General features: G+C 41.6%; 3 protein-coding genes across 3 annotated transcripts in view; all 3 read right to left on the bottom strand.

Annotated features, from left to right (window-relative positions):
• Nucleotides 1-3986: 3986 nt before the first annotated feature.
• Nucleotides 3987-9657, bottom strand: mfsd2al2 (major facilitator superfamily domain containing 2a-like 2). The gene is made up of 13 exons (XM_035655973.1): nucleotides 9652-9657; nucleotides 9121-9240; nucleotides 8890-9014; nucleotides 8650-8782; nucleotides 7325-7403; nucleotides 7045-7202; nucleotides 5870-5960; nucleotides 5584-5705; nucleotides 5044-5127; nucleotides 4850-4933; nucleotides 4638-4750; nucleotides 4247-4390; nucleotides 3987-4167 (listed from the first exon to the last, which is right to left on the bottom strand). The coding sequence occupies exons 1-13, from the start codon at nucleotides 9655-9657 to the stop codon at nucleotides 3987-3989; spliced, it is 1440 nt and encodes a 479-aa protein (XP_035511866.1).
• A 1165-nt stretch (nucleotides 9658-10822) lies between these two features.
• fam110a (family with sequence similarity 110 member A) lies at nucleotides 10823-14033 on the bottom strand. The gene is made up of 2 exons (XM_035656075.1): nucleotides 13920-14033; nucleotides 10823-12658 (listed from the first exon to the last, which is right to left on the bottom strand). Exon 2 carries the CDS (start codon nucleotides 12465-12467, stop codon nucleotides 11196-11198), a length of 1272 nt encoding a protein of 423 aa, XP_035511968.1. The 5' UTR covers nucleotides 12468-12658; nucleotides 13920-14033; the 3' UTR covers nucleotides 10823-11195.
• Nucleotides 14034-14279: 246 nt separating this feature from the next.
• Nucleotides 14280-18800, bottom strand: part of prickle3 (prickle homolog 3) — a 20669-nt gene continuing 16148 nt past the window's right edge. Inside the window, exons 7-11 of the mRNA XM_035656269.1 lie at nucleotides 18166-18352; nucleotides 16620-16958; nucleotides 16224-16511; nucleotides 15753-16145; nucleotides 14280-15655 (exon numbers count right to left, since the gene is read on the bottom strand). Of these exons, the coding sequence (XP_035512162.1) occupies nucleotides 15222-15655; nucleotides 15753-16145; nucleotides 16224-16511; nucleotides 16620-16958; nucleotides 18166-18352 (1641 nt within the window). The 3' untranslated portion in view covers nucleotides 14280-15221. The remainder of the gene's footprint in view (nucleotides 15656-15752; nucleotides 16146-16223; nucleotides 16512-16619; nucleotides 16959-18165; nucleotides 18353-18800) is intronic.

Here is an 18800-nt window from a genome sequence, read left to right as displayed (position 1 = left end):
CGACAAACTACAGGCTGCAAATTACACAGCCGTGTTGTTTATAGTCGAGTTGGTTCTCTTCAGGTGTCTTGCTCCGGTGTAGGAGGGGCTTGGTTCCCTTTTACACATCAGAGTCCAGCCAGGGTCCCATTGTCTCATAATCCGTCCATGTCTATAAGCCGTCTATAAGCCGATCAACAGACTTTTTTTCTCAGACATTTTGACATAAAAAAGCAGCAAAGTCACAGGTGCTGAATAACAAATTCCACTTCCAGGGCTCCGTGTTGTGCTCACAGTCTCACAACATTACACATAAATGAAACAGAGCCATCGTTATTATTAGTTTCACCTGTGTTTTTCCTCTTTTGACTAGTCAAAATGCCAGCAGTGACGAAGGCCTACTAGCTAAAGAGGAGGGTGTGACGGTAGGACAGATGCAGTATATCAATAACAGATTTGTTTGTCACAGTACATGTAGTTTTTTTTTTTTTTTTTACTTCTGACAGGCAAAGTAACAGGAGCAGACAGATGATCAGACAGTTAGCAAACAAGCTAACAGTTTAATCAGGTTAAACCACTTTATGTGGATGTTAAACTGAAAGTTGAGCATTGGCAATAACCTCTCAATGCCCAGAAAAACAAACTGTGCTCATCACTGTAGCCATTCGGGGGCTTGCTTTCGTTTTCCCTTCCAAAGAACTTCGCCTAACGTGGGCCATTGTTCAAGACCTGAATGATTGTTTGATGTTCCTTTTACCACGCCTGTGTGTGGTGATGTGATAACACTGCTGGAAATACGTAGGTGGTTTCTGATTATTTAACCCTATAAACACTGTATATAGAGACCTTGTTTTATAGTATTAAAATCACGCAAAAACAGAAGCAGCGCAGTAACATCATGACGTTATTAATGGTTATTTGATTGCCAACAGATGTGGGTGCTAATCTGTGATGCAGTTGTTTTGCTTACATCTGAAATAACTGATTTATTTGTCCATTTAGTCGAGTGTTTACTCTCCTTTAGCGCTGTATTTGACTGCTAAATGCTCCACTTAGTGTTTTTTTATTTAAAGCTTGTTCAATGAAAACAGCTGCCTGCTGAGGCCTAAAATAACGCGATGAAAGTGTCTGATCGAGTAAATTGTCACACCTCTCAGATGACCTTCATTTAATAAATTTCACTTTAAAAAAACCAACCCAATGCAGGGATCAAGCTGTGTGATCGTCTAATGTAAAAAGTGTTTGTCTAAGGGTAAGAGAGCTTCCATCACGTCTGTACTTTATGTGTGTAGAGTAATTCAGACATGTATTGAGCTGATTTGAAGTCGATGACAGTACAAACGAATAACTACTGACAAAAGTTTATTAATTTGAGCACAGGTGCAGGATGTTTAGAGGTGTGTGAATGTAAGCAAATAAAACGTATGCATAGCGTTGAATATAAATGCAACTTTCAAGCATATGGGGCAAACAATGACAACAAGATTAGACTACTTACACTTTTAAAAACCTGCTGTGACTTCAACATGAATCACAATAAACAACATTGCAGAGACAAACAATAATATTAAATCAGCTAGAAGAAGTGAAAGAGAAAGGCACATGTACTGGTGGGAATATTCATGGAAATAATTAACAGGGCTTTAAATTATAGCAATCAAAATTTGAATTTATTTTTACATTTGTGTGCTTCTGAACCAATCAGTATTAATATATATATATATATATATATATATAATCCTCCATACTGGATAAGAAGGATAAGTACGATGACACAGATTCAGCTGAAAGGGGGCCAGATCCAGAATCATCCATTTAATCTCACCGAATGCTGAGCGTTAGATGAGACGATCGATACCACTGTTACGTCTGCAAACGCTAAATATGAAGCTTTAGGAGGAGATTAGCGTAGCTTAGCATAAAGGCTGGAAGCAGGGGGAAACAGGTAGCCTTCCAGCACCTCCATATTTGACTAATTCACATGTTATACTGTAGGTTGTTAATTTAGTTCATACACAAACAGAGATGTGAAAACAACACATTGAGGTTATCCAGGAAGTTATGTTCTGTTACCTAGCAACCGCACAGTGACAACAAGGAACAACTTGTCATTTCTACCCTTCAGTTTTTGTACGGATAGAACAAACAAGGTTTAACGTGTTAATCAGTGAACTTTATAGAGGTGCTGGTACGTGACATTTTCTTATCTTTGGTCAAAGCTAGGCTAGCTGTTTCCAGTAGTTTCGTATTTAACGTACAGACATGAGAGCTCTCTGCAAGAAAGTAAAAAAAAAGCTCCCAAAATGTCAAATTATCACTTAGAGGTGTCAGACTACACCCACGACACTTTAGATTTCATATTTGGCCTGCTAGAGAAAGGCCCGGGGTCATTTTTAGGGAAATTTTTGCCCAATTTATCGTCTCCAGAGTGCCAGTGTGGGCTCTGCTTTTGCGGATTAACATTTGACTGGACAACTGATTTAGGCCGCCTGTATTGTCCGGAGGGGCTCTTGGATACATTGGAAAGGACAGATGACTTGACTGAGCATTTTTGGTCATAATTGTAACAACCTGGTGAGGAATTTGACTTGTATGACGCGTCTGTCTTTGTGTTATAATGTGAAGTTGATGTCACACCAGCATGGGGCTGCTGCACAATTGTTGGCTGCTCTGAGTTTTCTCCCGGGGCTGACAAGGATGATGTAGCTTCTGTGCTGGAGGAAAAACAAAGAATATTAATGAATCAAAACATGTATGTCACTATGAAGTTGTTTTTACTGACATATACAGTAATCTGATAAATGTGATGCTGTTTTTGAAAATGATGCTATGATAATATACATAGATATTACTACAAGGAAGATGTGTTGCAAGAGGTTTCATAGAAATATGAATTACAGTGTCTCTATTGATATAATTAATCCTGAAAGAGTGAGAACAGTCTGTGCATATATGCAAAATCACAAAGCTGTTATTGTTCTGCAGCTATTTCAGTGCATGTTTTACATTTGTTTGACTAGTCAGTGTGTTCATGGTTTAAGGGTTTTGGAAAATCTGAACAAAAGCCTACCAACTCCTCTGAAGCTCACCGATTAGCAATATCTCATTTCACACGTCTGTCTTGTGTGGATTAATCAAACAACATAACATATAACATATATAATAAATAGCTGGTTTGCCCTATTTCTGCTCTTTATGCTAAGCTAAGCTAACCAGTTGCTCTTTGTAGCTTCAGGTAGCATACAAAGTGGTGTCAGTCTTCTCATCTAACTCTCAGGAAGAAAGGGGGATAAGCTCATTTACCAATATGTCAAATAATTTCTTTAATATCCCATTGACTTGTAGCGCAGTAGTAATGCTAACATCAAAGCTTTGGAAAATAGCTTTGAAACTGGATATAACCAGGCTGCTATTTGATATCTAGACCTCTGACTGCGAACTTGCCATTTGGGCAAAAACAGTCATTTGGAGTCATGTGTCTGTCAACCTGATGAATGTAGGTCCAATGTTCACTCTCTTTTAGCTGAGTTTTCGGCTTTTACCAACTCCTAAAGGAAATATCTGGCTCTTAACTTCCTAAGTGCTCCACTATGTTCACCAACAAGTCACTAAAGTAGTTTTTAAGAGTTTATTTTTTTGCTGAAACAGCTGCAGCAGAAAACAACACTACAGGAGCAGTGGGAGTGAACCATCTGTTAAGTAACAGTTGAGCTGTCTTCTGTGTTTGAAATGTTATCTTAAAATGTCTGTATGGTTATCTCTTCACTTAATTTATGTCTTTCCTGTCATGTGGAAAATGGATCAGATTTGAGCTGATAATAAAATATCCTCATCATCATATAAAGCTGCAGATTTACATCATTATTTTCTGTAGGTTGATCACTATGATGCATAATTTGAACATTTAATAACCATCATTGTTATATAAAATCATTATAAGCACTTTAAACATCAGGAACCATCGGTGGCCTTCATCTCTTGAGAGGATAATTCACCCGAAAAGCCACTTACTGAACTGTGGTCAGTTGTTCCCGGAGCTGTAAAGATTGCCTCTCATTGATTGGGTAGGAGTGAAAAAAGACCATCCCTATCAGCAGAAGTGCGATGGGAACTGGTGAGAACAGCACAATCAGAGCCATCACCACTCTGTCACCATGGTTACACGCACCCGCTCTGTAGCCCACAAATCTGCAGACAGGGAAAATGTGATGAACCAAGAGATGTACACACGTAACACATAAAGTGAGTGGAGGGAGGACTGACTCACTGTAATGTCATGGTTGAGATTCCAACGGACAGGCCTCCCGCCAGCTTACTGCAGAAGGCGTAGCAGGAGAAAAACAGAGGCTCCAGGTCTTTGCAGGACGGATGTCTCACAGCAAAGTCGTCCACCACATCGGGGAGCATAGACCTAATAGCCGATACACAACAAGCTGACATATCACATGTCAAAACACTAACCCTAACCCATGTCAATTTAGATGAGCGGAGCTGCAGTCAACAAAACACATCTTTGCTAGAATATTCATCACAGGCCAGGGTCAGGTGGGCAATGTGAATGATTCATGTGCACCGCATTCAGTTCTGACACTAATTAGATCTGACAGGGGCCTTGGAAAGGACTGAGAACTTTGTGTCCTAGCTGGGAGCTGACTCACCAGGGTAGCAAGAATATGGTCGCCACGCTGAATCCCATCAGAATGCACATAGTCATGAAGACTGGCAGGTTACCGGGAACACAGGCAACTATAATCGCTGCTGGGATGAAGAGCTGAGAGAGACAGGGCCTCACAGATAAGAAGGTGATTTTGAAGATGTGGTACATGACTCTCATTCGGATTATTGTATAAGAATATGTGTGATTGCTTACTGATAATCCGATGAAAACTGTGGCCTTTTTTCCAATTCTCAGAAGAACTGCTTGCCACAGAGGAACTGCTATAGAGGCAGAAGCCTGTGGAAACATTCATCTTTTAATCATGTGAAATCCTTGAAAGGGCTGTTGAGATGTTGCATTTATAAGCATCTTGGTGAGCAGAGTGTGTGATTCTAGTTGTATCTCACCAGTAGAACCAGTAGGAGGTGCTGGAACTGGGCTCCCAGCCCAGCAGCATGACTGCAGAAGAGTGCAAAGTTACCCAATGCCATCTGAGATAACAGATACAGGACAAAAACACATGTTGTGCTTTTATAAAAAGGTGTAACTGGTGCTGTTGTGCTCCCTTAAAACATGATTGGTGACATTTTGGGTGGTCTCTGTATGATTCATCTAATTCATTTTAATAAAGATACTCATGCTTGCTATTCTTGCCATCACCATAGCCCCACAATATCATAAAATCCACTCACTTTTACTCAAAGATCAGAAAAAGCACCCCATCCCTAAAAAAAGAGAGCTCCCCGAAAGCTGTGGTATATTTTGCACATTGTTGATAGCCATTAAATATAGAGAATATGGAGAAAGAAATATCAAAAAAACAAGTGCAGATATGGATATGAAAAAAGATCATTATAAAATGATTATTAGCTTATGAAGCTCTCTTTACTTCATCAGAGTTGTGGTTTAGAGGAATGTGACACAACCACTATGAGATCAAACTGTACCTGAAATGCAAGTGCACTGAACACAAAGCCAAGCACCAGTCGTTGGTAAGGTTTGTGACATATCAGCAACTTCAGTGAGGTCAGATAGGATGGTCGTACTTTCTCATCAGAGCAGACAGGCGCTGAAAATAAAATGAAATTATAAGGAAGGAGAGTGAAATATTTGTGAAATTGTGATGGAAACATTCTGCTGGAATACATTACAGCTACGCAAAGCAGCTAAACAACAATAATATATTTTTTTATTCATAGTGTTATTAGCATTGGCCACTTCTGAATGACTCACCTCGCTGCTCCTGCACCCCCAGGAAGAGAACCAGGCTGCAGAGGAAAAACAAGGCACCCATGACCAGAGCTGAGGTCAGGAAAGCCTTATGCTGGGGGCAAAAAAACACACACTAAACATTTAAAGATAAATAAAGCACAATTATGCTGTCAACAAACACATACCCAGAGGCTTACAATGTTTGCTATTCAGTTATGTAACATAATCCTCATATGTTTGGGATTACTTTGCCTTTAGATCAAGTTATCCCACTTCAAAGTATTCAGAGTATACACATTCATGATTATAAATGACCATTTCAACTTGTGCTCAAAGCAGAGTTATTATAGTATTTTCCATTACTTTTTATTTGTATTTTGTTTTTAATTTCATTTCCAGTCAGTTTAGTTTTATTTAGTTTCCAGAATGGGTTTGTTGGTTTCAGTTTACTTTGTATTGTTTGAAAATGTTTAGTTTTTATTAGTTTCAGTATTGGATTTAGTTTTTTTTTTAATTATTATTATAATTTTGGAGCATTTGTCAGAATAGGTATTACAATACAAAAACATTGACTCACATTAATTTAGACATCGCAGTCTCAAAACCATTTGCACCAACGCCTCCTTGTGTTTATTGTGTTGACTAATTTGACAATTACTAAAACATTTCCTGTATATTTTTAATTTTTTTCAAGTACATAATATTGTTTCAGTTAGTCTTTGTTTAGTTTTTCTTAAGCCTACTTTTATTTTAGTTAATTAAAATGTTTCTTCAGGCCTAGTTTTAGTTTTTAGTTTAGATTTCTTGCAGAGATTTAAAGAAGCTTGATACCACAATGTGGAACTGTTCCTTTAGTCCGGCATAATTACTTACATAGTTTAAATTAATTGTTGTTTTTCAAAATACACTTAGGTCATCTATTTCTAATAAATCTAGTCTGGTTCTTCTTAACACTGCAGTTGTGTAACAACAACAAAATCCTGAGAACACATGTACACACACACACACACACACACACACACAGATGAACACACAACAATGCCTATGTTGAGCTAAGGGCAGTAAATTACAGGGTAACAAGATATCCCTGGGACTGTGTGAGTACAATGCTAAAGAAATGCTGCTGGGCTGCTAGAGAAATGTGAGCGTTATCTCAGTTCAGTTAGTTTATATAACGCTTTAGGTTCAGGATCTACCGTTTCCTGCAGGGATGCGTTCTGTGGTGAAGATGTGCTTTGAGGTGTTTCATGGTCCAAATGTTGACAGACATTTTGTTTCTCTTTGTTGTACACAGCTACAACTTGACCCTGAATTACAGAAGCCAACAGCATCGCCAGCATTTCCACGCTCATTCCTGCCAGAGAAAGACAGAGTCAAAGCGAAGAGGACAAGGCGTGTGAGGGGGGAAATCCTGGTCCACATTTTGTTCGGCTTGACCTGAGAATAAGGATCTGAGATGAGTGTCTGTACTCTTACTGTAGGCTGTGGCAGAGTCTCTGTCTCTGCGATCTCCCCCCAGGAACATGCTGAGGGAGAGGTAAGGAACGTTGTAGCACTGTTAATGGATGACAGGGGAAAACATGAGGCCAACTGACAGCACATGAGCGGTGTGAAACTCGGTAGCCATGGTGACACAGCTTGGAGCAAAATGGCTGAAGCAACAGTGACATAACAAATTCTGTCACCATGGTGACGTGAGAAAGATAGAGAAAAAGAGCTCTGTAGTGGGGGCAAAAAGATCGATAGATGACAAAGAAATGGGTTTTGACTGAAGTAAAAGTACCAGAACAACAATGTCAACAATGAGGAAATGAGAAGTGTAGGAGAAACTACAGTGGCTGCAAAACACAAAAAGCCCTTTCTACAGCCAGTTTGGTTTGTCCGTTCTGGGCTACTGTAGAAATATGGCAGTTCAACATGGCATCCTCAGTAGAAGGCGACCTGCAGCATCCTGTAGATACAAATTTCTCATTCTAAGGTAACAAAAACACAACAATTCCTATATTCAGGTGAGTATACACTAATGAAAACATACCTATGAATGTTCAATGTTATGAATATTCAATTTCTGCCAACAGATTCTCCTAAATGTTACACTGGACCTTAAAGTCAGGTGGTTCCCAACTGAGAAGTTGGGCGCCTCCAAAGAGTCACAACATAAATCTGAGGAGTTATGGGATGATAAATAGAAAAAAGAGAAAAAAGATACAAAAATCTATATGAATTGTTTTTACTTTTCTCCAATCTTTAATTTTTGGGGGAAATATTGGCTAATGCTAACAACTCATAGACATCTGAAATTTGTGATGAGGGTCCTATAAAATCTATATTTGAAAAGCAACTAAAAAGGGAGTTGTCAGATAAATGTAGTGGACTTAAAGATCCAGTGTAACATTTAGGAGGATCTATTGTCAGAAATGGAATCTAATATTTATCGGTATGTTTTCATTAGTGTACAATGAACTGAATATAGCAATTGTTTTGTTTTTGTTACCTTAAAATGAGCTGTTTTTATCTGCAAAGGGGGCAGGTCCACTGCTAATGAGGCCACCATGTTTGTATTTGCCCAAAATGGAAAAACCACTAGATGCCACTCAATCCTACACACTGGTCCTTTAAAAATACAATATTTCCCTCTGAAATGTAGTGAAAAAGAAGTATAAAGTAACATAAAATGAAAATACTCAGATATATGCCTCAAAATTGTACTAATTGGGGTAAAGGTATTATTAAAGTATTTCTGATTCTGATTCTGATTCTGAAAGGAATGGGAAGTGCCAGTAACACTTACACTGACTTACACTCATGAGGGTCTCAAACAGGCAGGCTGCAGTAAGGAACCACAGCACACTGAGCGCCTTTGACACTGAGCCTTGTGGCACAAACCACAGCAGCAGATAGGACAGCACACCAAATGGCGTGGAAAGAACCAGCCTGTGAGATAAACATGGTTGGCTCTGTTGAATACAGCGCCGCAGGATGAATCACAGATTAATTCAAGATGAAGTGTGTTAAACATTCGGCTCCACCAACCAACCAACCATGGAGTGAGTTTGCCGACGGGCGTCCAGTTACTACGGCCCACCAGATATCCAACCACGGGGTCAGTCACAGCATCCCAGGCTCGACTCACAAATAAAATCATGGAAACATAGGAGGCCTCCATCTGTGAGACAGCGAGATGCTTTATTTTGAAATTCAGACACATACAGGAGGCAAGACGGTATAGTTAAGAAAAACAAGTGGTTGTTTTTGTAAGCCGTGATCTTTACCTGCACAACATCCAGAAGAAAGATCTGCAGGGAAACACCTATAGCTACTGTGGTAATCTGATATGGGACCCCACCCACAGCATAACACACCTTCCTGGCTAGAGGAATCCCCCCCGACCCCTGTGAAGACCAGAGAGCAGACAGGAAGGTGGAGGGAAGAGTTACTGTTGTCTGTGTAACCACTGAAACATGAGTTCAAACATTTAGCTGATTTTGTGTATTTAGAAAGTTTCTCTACATTCTTTAAATTCTGCCAACTAACTTTTCTGGTTGTCATCTCTTTAGTTTAGTCACACAACTATCACAGTGAAATCCTTCAAATGAGAGTCTCCTGCTCACATTTCTTTCAATTCTTCTTCCAAATAAAGTTCTCTTGTGGCTGTAGAATATAACAATAGGTGATGTGGATTAAAGTCTATGAGCCCGATGTCAAAGACAGGTAAGATAAGAAGTGCAATTTTGAGAGCATGTGGTACAAAAAATGATATTGTTTCCAAAACTAGAATATTTTAGGCAGTCAGATTTGTGTACCTCCATTTAAATCAAGGGTTATTTGATGCACTGTGTTGTGTGTGTTTCTCTGCATCAGAACAACCCAGCAAAAACTGCAATACAGTTGCCACAAGGGGTGAATTTAAAAATAACATCATCTGTAGTCAACATCTGAGTTCAACTAGTACTAATGACTCCTGCAAAATCTACACTGAAAAGTTGAATGTTTTCCTGCTTTGAATATGAATGCAAAAGCAGAAGGAGAAGAGAAATATTAAATTTGGAAAATTTACCCTCTGCTGATCTTCGCTGCATGAGTCTCTGTCCGTGGTCTGTCTTAATAACTGATTCTTTAATATCTGGACTTGATTTGTAAAAGTCTTAAGACAACCCATCCCTGGAATAACACCACAATACGGAGCAACAGTCGGACACACTACCACTACTTATTTGACGCTGGAATCTGGTTGAACAACTTGTGAGGTGAGGTGCTCTTATCCACCCACCTGCTCATATTCACACTAAGAATGAAGGAACTCAACAACAGTTCTATTATGTATGTGTTACTTCACAAAAAACAATTTATTAATGATTTTTACTGTATGTTCGAAAGGTTTAACTGGCTGCAGGTCACTTTTAAATGCCACATATGAACTCTAATGATACGTATAGATGTATAAATAGATAGATAGATAATTTTAAAACCTGGTTTGGAGCTTTTCAAAGTTTAAATTCAGTTATATTTTTACTTTTTTGTCCCACATCTGACCCCAGTTCCAGCTCCTCCTAATGCAGAATTAAAAAGTGCAAAATAAAAAAAAATAAAAATACTGTTAGTATTTTCTCTGTTCATCTAAGAAAAGGAAAAAAGGGCCACGGTTTTCAGAGATCAGTAAGAAATCAGAGGTATTCCTGCACAGAGCAATAGTATGTGTCAGTATGGACTGCTCTGACCTCTTGTGGAACAGCAGTGAACATTTCCTCCATTAAATGACGCCTGTTGGTCCTGTTCTTCCTCTTTCTGACAATTTCATAATCAGCAACTTCATAGTTAGCAAAATGAAGAGCTGTTTCAAAGCAACTCCATACATTACATACATTGATATGGACTTTGTGATACATTTGGTCAGAGCACACTCTGACCAAATGTATCACTGTTGTGGTTCTGTAAAATAAATCAGTAACAAACAAGATGCTTGCATCATTCAATCTTTAATGCCGCACATTTACAGCCAGAGATGACACCACGACATCCCCAATGTGACACACGCACAAAGACACATTTGAAAAGTCAAAATAACAAAACATATTGAGAATTTCTCAAATTAACAAAAACTGTTTCTGTTCTTCAATAGCACATTTCATCAAATTTCAAATTTTGTAAAATAAAAAATAAAAAAAACAACAAAAAACCTGATCAAAACAAACAACAAGGGAAGTGAATTACTTCCATCATCCATCATTATATCACCACATCAGTTTACTACCAGTTTAATCACAGGATCCCATCACTTAATGTGTTTTGCAGACACACTGAAATTTACTTCTGTTTTAAAGCTTATTTTAGACCATTTAACACCATCCTATAAATTGGTGCTTTTACTTGAATTGTCTTTGGCATGACGGAGTCCATACAGCCATTTGATCACTCTTGCATTTCTCTCAATAACAGAAACACCGTAGGGAACACGCCCTGCAGCATTGGCTGCTTCCTCCTCCTCCTCACCTTCATCCTCTCTGCCTGAGCCTGCACACTCAGACCCTGGAGCACTCACACTGCGGAAGCGGGCCATGGACACAATGTCAGAACTAGATCCAGCCCACTCCTGCAGGTCTGCAGGGTCCAGACCACACAGGTTGAAGAAGCGCTCCAGCTCTGTGCCGGCTCTGGAGCACCGATCACTCATGTCTGATTTAGACCGGGTGAGAGAAGGGCGCTTCCTGGAGCTCGAAGAAGACAAACGCGTAATTGCCGGGGAGGGAGGAGGGAGAAGAGGGAGGCTGGGGGGAGGTGTAGCAGGGACAGGGGTTCCACCTGGAGAAGAGGGAGGGTCGTCAGGTTTCGATGGAGCTACAACAGGTTTCAGAGGAGAAGGACCTGCTGTTGTTCTGAGGTGAAAGAGACGCAGGTGTGAAGTAGCCGGGCGGAGTGGAAACTGGGAATGTAAAGGTATGGGCTGGAGGGGCTGCCGGATGTACTGAGGTGGTCTGCAGGGTGTCCTCACAGGGCTGGCCTGAGGCATGACATCCACCCTGCGTACGGTCCCTGCAGCTGGAGACCCAGGAGAGCTGGGACTCTCTACCCTGGCAGGTCCAGAGGCTTTTAATCTCACCTTAGCAGGACTGGACCAGTCGTGGCGGGGAGGTGGACACGGTCTCTCCTTTTTCTGCTGTGCTCCTGCAGGTGTGGGGCAAGGAAAGCTGTGTGAAGGTGTGGCAGGAGCTTTACTGTCCTCTGAGTTTACAGTAGCACTGGATTGAGGCCCATCATTCACACCACTGATCAGGTTACTTAGATGCTCCAAGTCAAGCTGGACTCCCTCCTTCTTTGTTTTCATTGGGGTCGGTGTCTTCCTGGTGGGTCGCAGAGCGGTGCCGGGGCTTAGCAGAGGCTTCCGCACATCAGGAGCCCTGACTGGCTGCTGTTTAGAAAGAGCCACCTGACTCTTAACATATTTAGCCTTGTCCGCTTCTAGCCTCTCCACCGCGCTCTGCTTTGGTCTGCCCGCTGCTGTCGGGAACTGCCGGTAGAAGTCTGGCCCCACTGGCCCCTGGGGCCGCAAGCGTGGTGGTGTAGCAGCTACAGCAGTCCTCACCGGTTTTCTCACCGGGCGTTGGAGAGTCTCCAAAGGCATTTTGTATAACTAGTAGTACCTGTCCCTTTGCACTTTCGGTTTAAAGCTTCCTCCTTGGCTGATTTGAAATAAATATCATTTGTTCTGCAGACGTTATCCTGTATTTGTGCGTCTGTATAGCTGTCTCATGATGAGCTCCACTCCTTTTTGAAGAGATGTAACGTCAGCATCACAGTTGGACCCTTGACATCCTGTGGAAGAGAGACACATCAGTCAGGAGAGTATATGAAGGAAAGACAGCTCAATAAAGACCTGAAATAAACAGTCGACAAAGACATTTACCTCATACGACAAGCAAGCATCCCTGTTTCAGACTCGTCTAACACAGACAGGACACAGCCAACTCCAAAAAGTCACTACACCCATAAACCCCACCCCATTCTATACAGCTGCAGCCAATGAGCCTCCTGAAGCCTTCTCTATCTTGCAAGTTCATTGGCTGCCAGCACAGACAGATTTGAACAATAACTCGCAGTCATCCATCTCTCTGCAGACAAACACACAATAAAACTGACACTTCATTTTCAGTCAGTAGAAGGCCTGTGAAAAGAGTGGCAGAAGTGTGTGTGTGTGTGTGTGTGAGGGGTGATGGGGAGGTGCATCAGAACAGCTGTCAACAAGCTATTGTCTGGAGGCAATACACAGCAGATCACACACACACCAACAGCTGCTATAGGAACAATGACTCCCCATCTTTAAATAAAGCAGTCAGTTGCCAGGGTTTGTAACGGACTTCTTCCTGGACTACAAACCTCTGTAGGTTAAGTAAAGTCATAACAAAGGGGTGCAACTCAGCATCTGTTGACCCATCCCTCTTTGTGCACACCTATAAACCTCTAACTGTGACGAAGGTCATAATAGTCAGCTTGATGAATACAGGCTCTCATCCTGCACTGCTGTATATACTTAAAGATTCTATGTGTTTGAAATGTGCCGCTTAAACAATCTGCATCTGCCAGTCACATTCTCTACATATTTGCCATTCCAGTCTGAGCCAAGCCAAACTCCTGCTGATAGAGCTTCATACAAACGTTTCGGTACCTCCAATTCTTACCTTACAGATATCTACCCCCCTCTCCAACAAAACAATGTGATCTCCCTTTACCAGGAGAGACAGCCAGCACCGTGACACATATCATTAAGGTATCAGGCTGGTGTCATTACAAACCAAAGAGGAATGTCAAGAGGTGGGTCAGACAAACAAAAATAGAGCTACTAATTTAGTGTTTCTGAGTCAAGTGCTGGCATGTTCTGCTATTGTGAGTAAATGACAAACATTGAGCGAAGCAGGAAGCCGAAGACAAATGAAACAGAAACACAAAAGGCCAGGTAAACACATAAAAATGTCCCACATATACTCAAGGCCTACATTCTAGTCTTGCCCTGACAAGCTCAAGGTCTGCCTGTATGGAGGCGTAGGTTGTTTTTCTGGCATTTCTACAGAAAACTCACCTTGTAGGTCCCTGTTGGGTCTCCTGAGACTCTCCTGGGTTTGTGGTTTTAGCCCAGTGAACACAGTGCTGTCCTGTTCAGGAGAATGTTTGAAAGTACTTAGCAGCTCAAGACAAACCTGTTTGACAACTCATGTGTGCTCTGCTGAGCCCGCCCCCGCCTCATGCTGATTGGTCCAATAACCCTCCTACAAGGTTATAAGCTGACTTCTTTTTAGTCACGTGACCCTGCCATTGTTTTAGGTTGCCAGCAGTATGATAAGCACTTTGTGTGCACGCTGGTATCACAATTCATTGACACTATCTGACACACTTTGAACGGTTCAAAGGTCTGTGTGTGGAATAAAGTGCACAATAACAATTTAGACAAATTTAATATCACCATAAAATTGTCTCACACAATCAAGAGAAACAGAAACTGTCATTAATATCTCCTCCTTTTACCAGCAATAAAACAAGAAAGAACAGCGACCTACACCAAGTATATAAAAATAAATGACCTTAAAGTGTTACTTTGATTAAAAACATGAATGCACGTCATACAAATTTTCCATTATTTCGTTTGGACTATACAACACACACGCGACAAACTTAACCTCCTGTGATACCTTGACGATCCTTTTTGATTTTCAAAGCATAAAACCACCACAGATCTCTTAAGCCATCAAACTCCATCCCATAATATTTGGCCATTTAGTATTTAGTATAACTGTAATATATTACAGCCATATAAAAATTGCACATAAGAGCACATAAAAATGGTTACAGTAGAGTTAAAAATAACATATTTAATATTCCTTTTACAAACCACTGGTGGCGCAGTGTGCGGTCAGTTCCTGGTCATACGTGCTACTGGAGGTTTGCATATGTAAATGATGGTGATGTTAAAAAGCAGTAACATTTCACATCAGGTGCTGTTCTGACAAACTGCAACACAGCACTCTCTCACACAGTCTCTTGTATGTCGAAATATAATCCAAATTTACCAATAATCACTCCACATTCTTCACTACTCACGTGACTCATACATCATTTTCTACACTGCAACATCTCAAAGTCCAACAATGAGAAGTCAATACCATAAAACTTTGAGGTTTATTGTGCTTCCCTTTGCTAAGTAGTGTGTCAGGAACGATGGCTGTGGTTCACTTTTGGAAAAGGTCTGCACGGGTGTTGGATTTAACACTACGTCACCATCATGAAACAGCTTGAACACCAGAGTAATGAAGGGCCATTAGTTCTTCTTGTGCACCACAATTGTGAAAACAACATGCTGTGTTGTGATGTTTCTAGCAGTTAGGGGTTAGGAGATAGCACAGTTTTTATCTTTGTCCTTTGCACCAAGACTGTGAGCTCTTCTCCGCCGTATGCTGCCTCTCAGTCCCTTGTCTCTCTGCACCTCCTTCTCCTCCTCTCCCTCTCTGTCTTCGGGTTGCTGCTTTCGCAGTTGCGGGGGCAGAGGTATGGGCTGTCCCAGGAAGAAGCCCTCTTCCTCTGAGTCTGAGGATGAAGAGCATGTAGAGCAGTCTTCATGTTTGTACTGGCCCGGCTGGAGGGTCAGTGAGCCTCGCTTGTCCCTGTCCTTGTCTCCTCTCCAGTCCAGGGTGTCCAGCCGAGGCCGGTCGGGCCGCGAGCGTTGGGAGCGCCTCTCTGCTCCCGGGTGTAGAGCAGGGTCGGAGGGGATACGGCAGCGGCTCCACCCTCGCCGCAGACTCCGCTGGTGGTAAGAGGATCCATCTGGTTGGAAAAATGAAATTGTGACAAAAACAAAATGAAAGTGATTCACAAATTTTCAAGTGAGTTCATATTCAACTCTCTCAAAGCCTTTTCTCACCCAGCAGATCCATCTGCGGCGGGATGCCTTTCTGTAGATGTAACCTGCTTCCGAAACCTCCCTCCACTTCATCTTCATCCTGCTGGTTTTCCTCGCCCTCTTGCAGCTCCTCCTCATTCTCATTTTCATCCTCGTCCTCTTCAACAGAGTAGCTGCTGCTGATGGGTTCTCTGAAGCTGACCCTCGCTGTGCCACTGCGAGACAGCGGGGGCGGAGAATCAGAGGGTCTGTCCTCCGGTGGGGGGAGGTTTGGCGGGGGCGACTCCCGGGGCATCAAGTCACGAGACTTGATGGGCAGAGGCGGTGGGAGGATGGACAGGTGGTCGGGCGGGACGGGAGGCGAGTCGGGTGAAATTAGTTGGTTCACATGAGAGTTTTTCTGAGGAGGAAACACTGCGGAGAGAAAATTTGTTGTGAGATTACACAACACTGACAGCGTGTTGTTCTGTATTAAGCACTTGTTTCTCATACCTTGCATAACTTGATTTGTCCTTTCCACCCAGTTCCTACAGTCTTTAGCAGTAGAGGTTCCTCTTGAATTAAGACCAGTTAGTCCAGTACTGCCATTTAGACCACTGACAGGAGGTTTGAGACCACAGTCCCCTGGCAGTAAACTGTAATGTGGAAGATCGCTGGGCCAAGACGGACCTAAACCATTTCCTAGATGAATGTGGGGAAGAGGGGAGTAGGAACCTCTTGGATGAGGATGACCACTGGGTGAAGGACCACCGTTTTGAACTGGAGCAGTGCAGTGGACACCTGAGAGAAGCAGAGCATATAAATGTGTGAGAATAGTCTAAAGAGGTTCTAACTCACAGAGTCATTATTGGCAATGTGACCTACATAACACCAATGTGCTAGGATCACCTCTGTTTTCCACTGCAGTATGAATGCAGTCTTTTGCAGGAGTTATAGGGGGTCTGATGCCCTCTAGTGGTTGCAGTGGGGAACCGCACTGTGGCTGCTGGTGTTTCTCTGCTGTCCCAGAGCGTCTATGCTGAGGCGGTCTGCTCTGCAGCGCAGAGTCACAGGAGTCCGAGTTATCGGGGTCCTCGCCCAGCGAACAGGCCCTGGAGCAGAAGATGAGCCCCGCTCGAGGGAGGAAGGGACGTCCCAGCAGAGGTAGTTGACAGCGGGCGCAGCAGAAACACGACTCCACGGCGTGCCAGTGCTGACCCTCGTATGTCATCTGGCCCTGGTCGATACCTGAGAGGAAATTATCTCATGATTACACACGACATTTGTGTCAACTGCAGAATTCAATCTTTATTATCTCAGTGTGAGTCTACAGTATGTATACATATCTGGAGTCCTGCAGTTTTGACTGGCTCAGCTAATTGTACTTTTATGACACAAAACTGTGACTTCATACTAGTGTATTTAAATATTAACACACAAGTGACACATCATACTTATAGCTACCGATAAGAACTGTGTTACTTGGAGAAAACATAGCATTTATCTGTGACATTGAAGCCCTTTTCAGACTCATAGGGAATAATAAATTAATGTTTTCATCCGCTTCCACCATTTCTTAGAGAATTCCTCTGTCTGTAAAACAAGGTTTTAAGTTTTGTTGGGATATTCGGAATTTCACCCATGCAGCTGGGATAAAAGAAACTAGGAGGCAGACAGCTGGTCCGAATGTTATTGTGGTTGTATGCAGGCTTTTTTTAAACCTCTTTTGCTTAGAAGTCATTTTCATAGACTGATCTGACATGAATCAACTTAAAAGTAGCTTGTTCGCAGTGTTCCTGCCATGCAAAAGATGAGAATGAAGTGATACATTCACGCAGTGCTCTTAATAAAGCGAACAAGAAATGCATTTAATTTTTAATTTTTAATCTTGTGCTGCTGTGGCCTTTACATTATTCTGACAGCATGCAGAAGTTTTCCAGAAATGTTACAGGAAAGTCCAACAACTAAGATTACTGTCATGACTTTTTATGTAAAAGTAACTCAGGCGCTTAATCAGACATTAGACCAACATGTTAAATTGCCATCTCATTTACGTAATGAGCTGTATATCTGAAATGGGCTTTATTTACATTTACCAGTTACTACTGATTAAAATGAAGTATTAGTTGTAAGCAGATGTAAATGTTTGTGTATTTGTCAACAACTATAATTCCTCTTGTGGGCACCCAAAGGCTGGTGTATAAACTTACAATAAATAATAATATAGTAAAACACAGTTGTAATAATACAAAATATGTATTCATAAAAGAAGTTATAACTGCAGACAAATACTGTACATTAATTAACACTTAAAAATGTCCTTATGCCTGCTTGCAACTATAAACCCTTTATTAAATGTTTTGTATACTGCTTATATATGCTAAATATGACTGATAATGGCTGTTAGCTGCATAGAAACCCCAGTAAAAGACTTTCTTTAGACTTAAGTCAGTACCTATGTGTTCTCCGCAGGTATCGCAGTACTCTGCATACAGGGACTCATAGCAGGAGCAGCAGTACGGCCGACTCTCTCTCATGATGTAACGCTGACCACCGAGAGCAGCCTCACACTCAAAACAACAGAAGTGCTTCATGTGCCAGTATCTTCCTTCTGCCTCCGTACATTCATCTGCTAGAATAATCTGGGATTGAGAGACAACAGTAAAAGAGTTACAGAGAGGTCACTCAGCACAGCAGTAGTGATCTCATGGAAACAGAAGTAAACTAATCACAGTCGTAGGAAACGAATACTGAGGATTTTGGTTAACAAGAGAAAAACAAAAAAAACGATGCTATATATGCCCCATCGCAGGCTTAGCTATCTGTCCTCTGGGTCTAAAGAACTCTTGTAAGTCAGTCGTGCCAGATCCATTAGTCAACTACGTCAACTAATCTCTTAAATCATCCTGAGAAGCCATTCAAAAAACAGAAGAGACCGAATCTGCAAACACCCCTCTATGCACTCTGCACTGATAAAGGAAATGATAAAACACAGCAATAGTAAAACACCACGATTCATTTGGGGATACATTAAAAAACGATTTTCTATACGGGTTACCTTCGGAACAAAACCCCTTACGTATTACACAA

This window comes from Morone saxatilis, unplaced genomic scaffold, assembly GCF_004916995.1.
Source record: "Morone saxatilis isolate NCDOM2014 unplaced genomic scaffold, NCSU_SB_2.0 Contig15, whole genome shotgun sequence".
NCBI lineage: Eukaryota > Metazoa > Chordata > Actinopteri > Moronidae > Morone > Morone saxatilis.
Note: the sequence above shows the minus strand (reverse complement) of the source record. Positions and strands in the feature narration are given on the sequence as shown.

What these genes read in the sequence shown, in the direction of transcription:
- fam110a (XM_035656075.1), bottom strand. Translation starts at nt 12,467, where the DNA reads ATGCCTTTGGAGACTCTCCAACGCCCGGTGAGAAAACCGGTGAGGACT.
- mfsd2al2 (XM_035655973.1), bottom strand. An exon ending in TTCTTCTGGATGTTGTGCAG is followed by an intron (nt 9,015 to 9,120) that starts GTAAAGATCACG and finishes GCTGTCTCACAG; the next exon opens with ATGGAGGCCTCCTATGTTTC. An exon ending in TGTTTGAGACCCTCATGAGT is followed by an intron (nt 7,404 to 8,649) that starts GTAAGTCAGTGT and finishes ATCCATTAACAG; the next exon opens with TGCTACAACGTTCCTTACCT.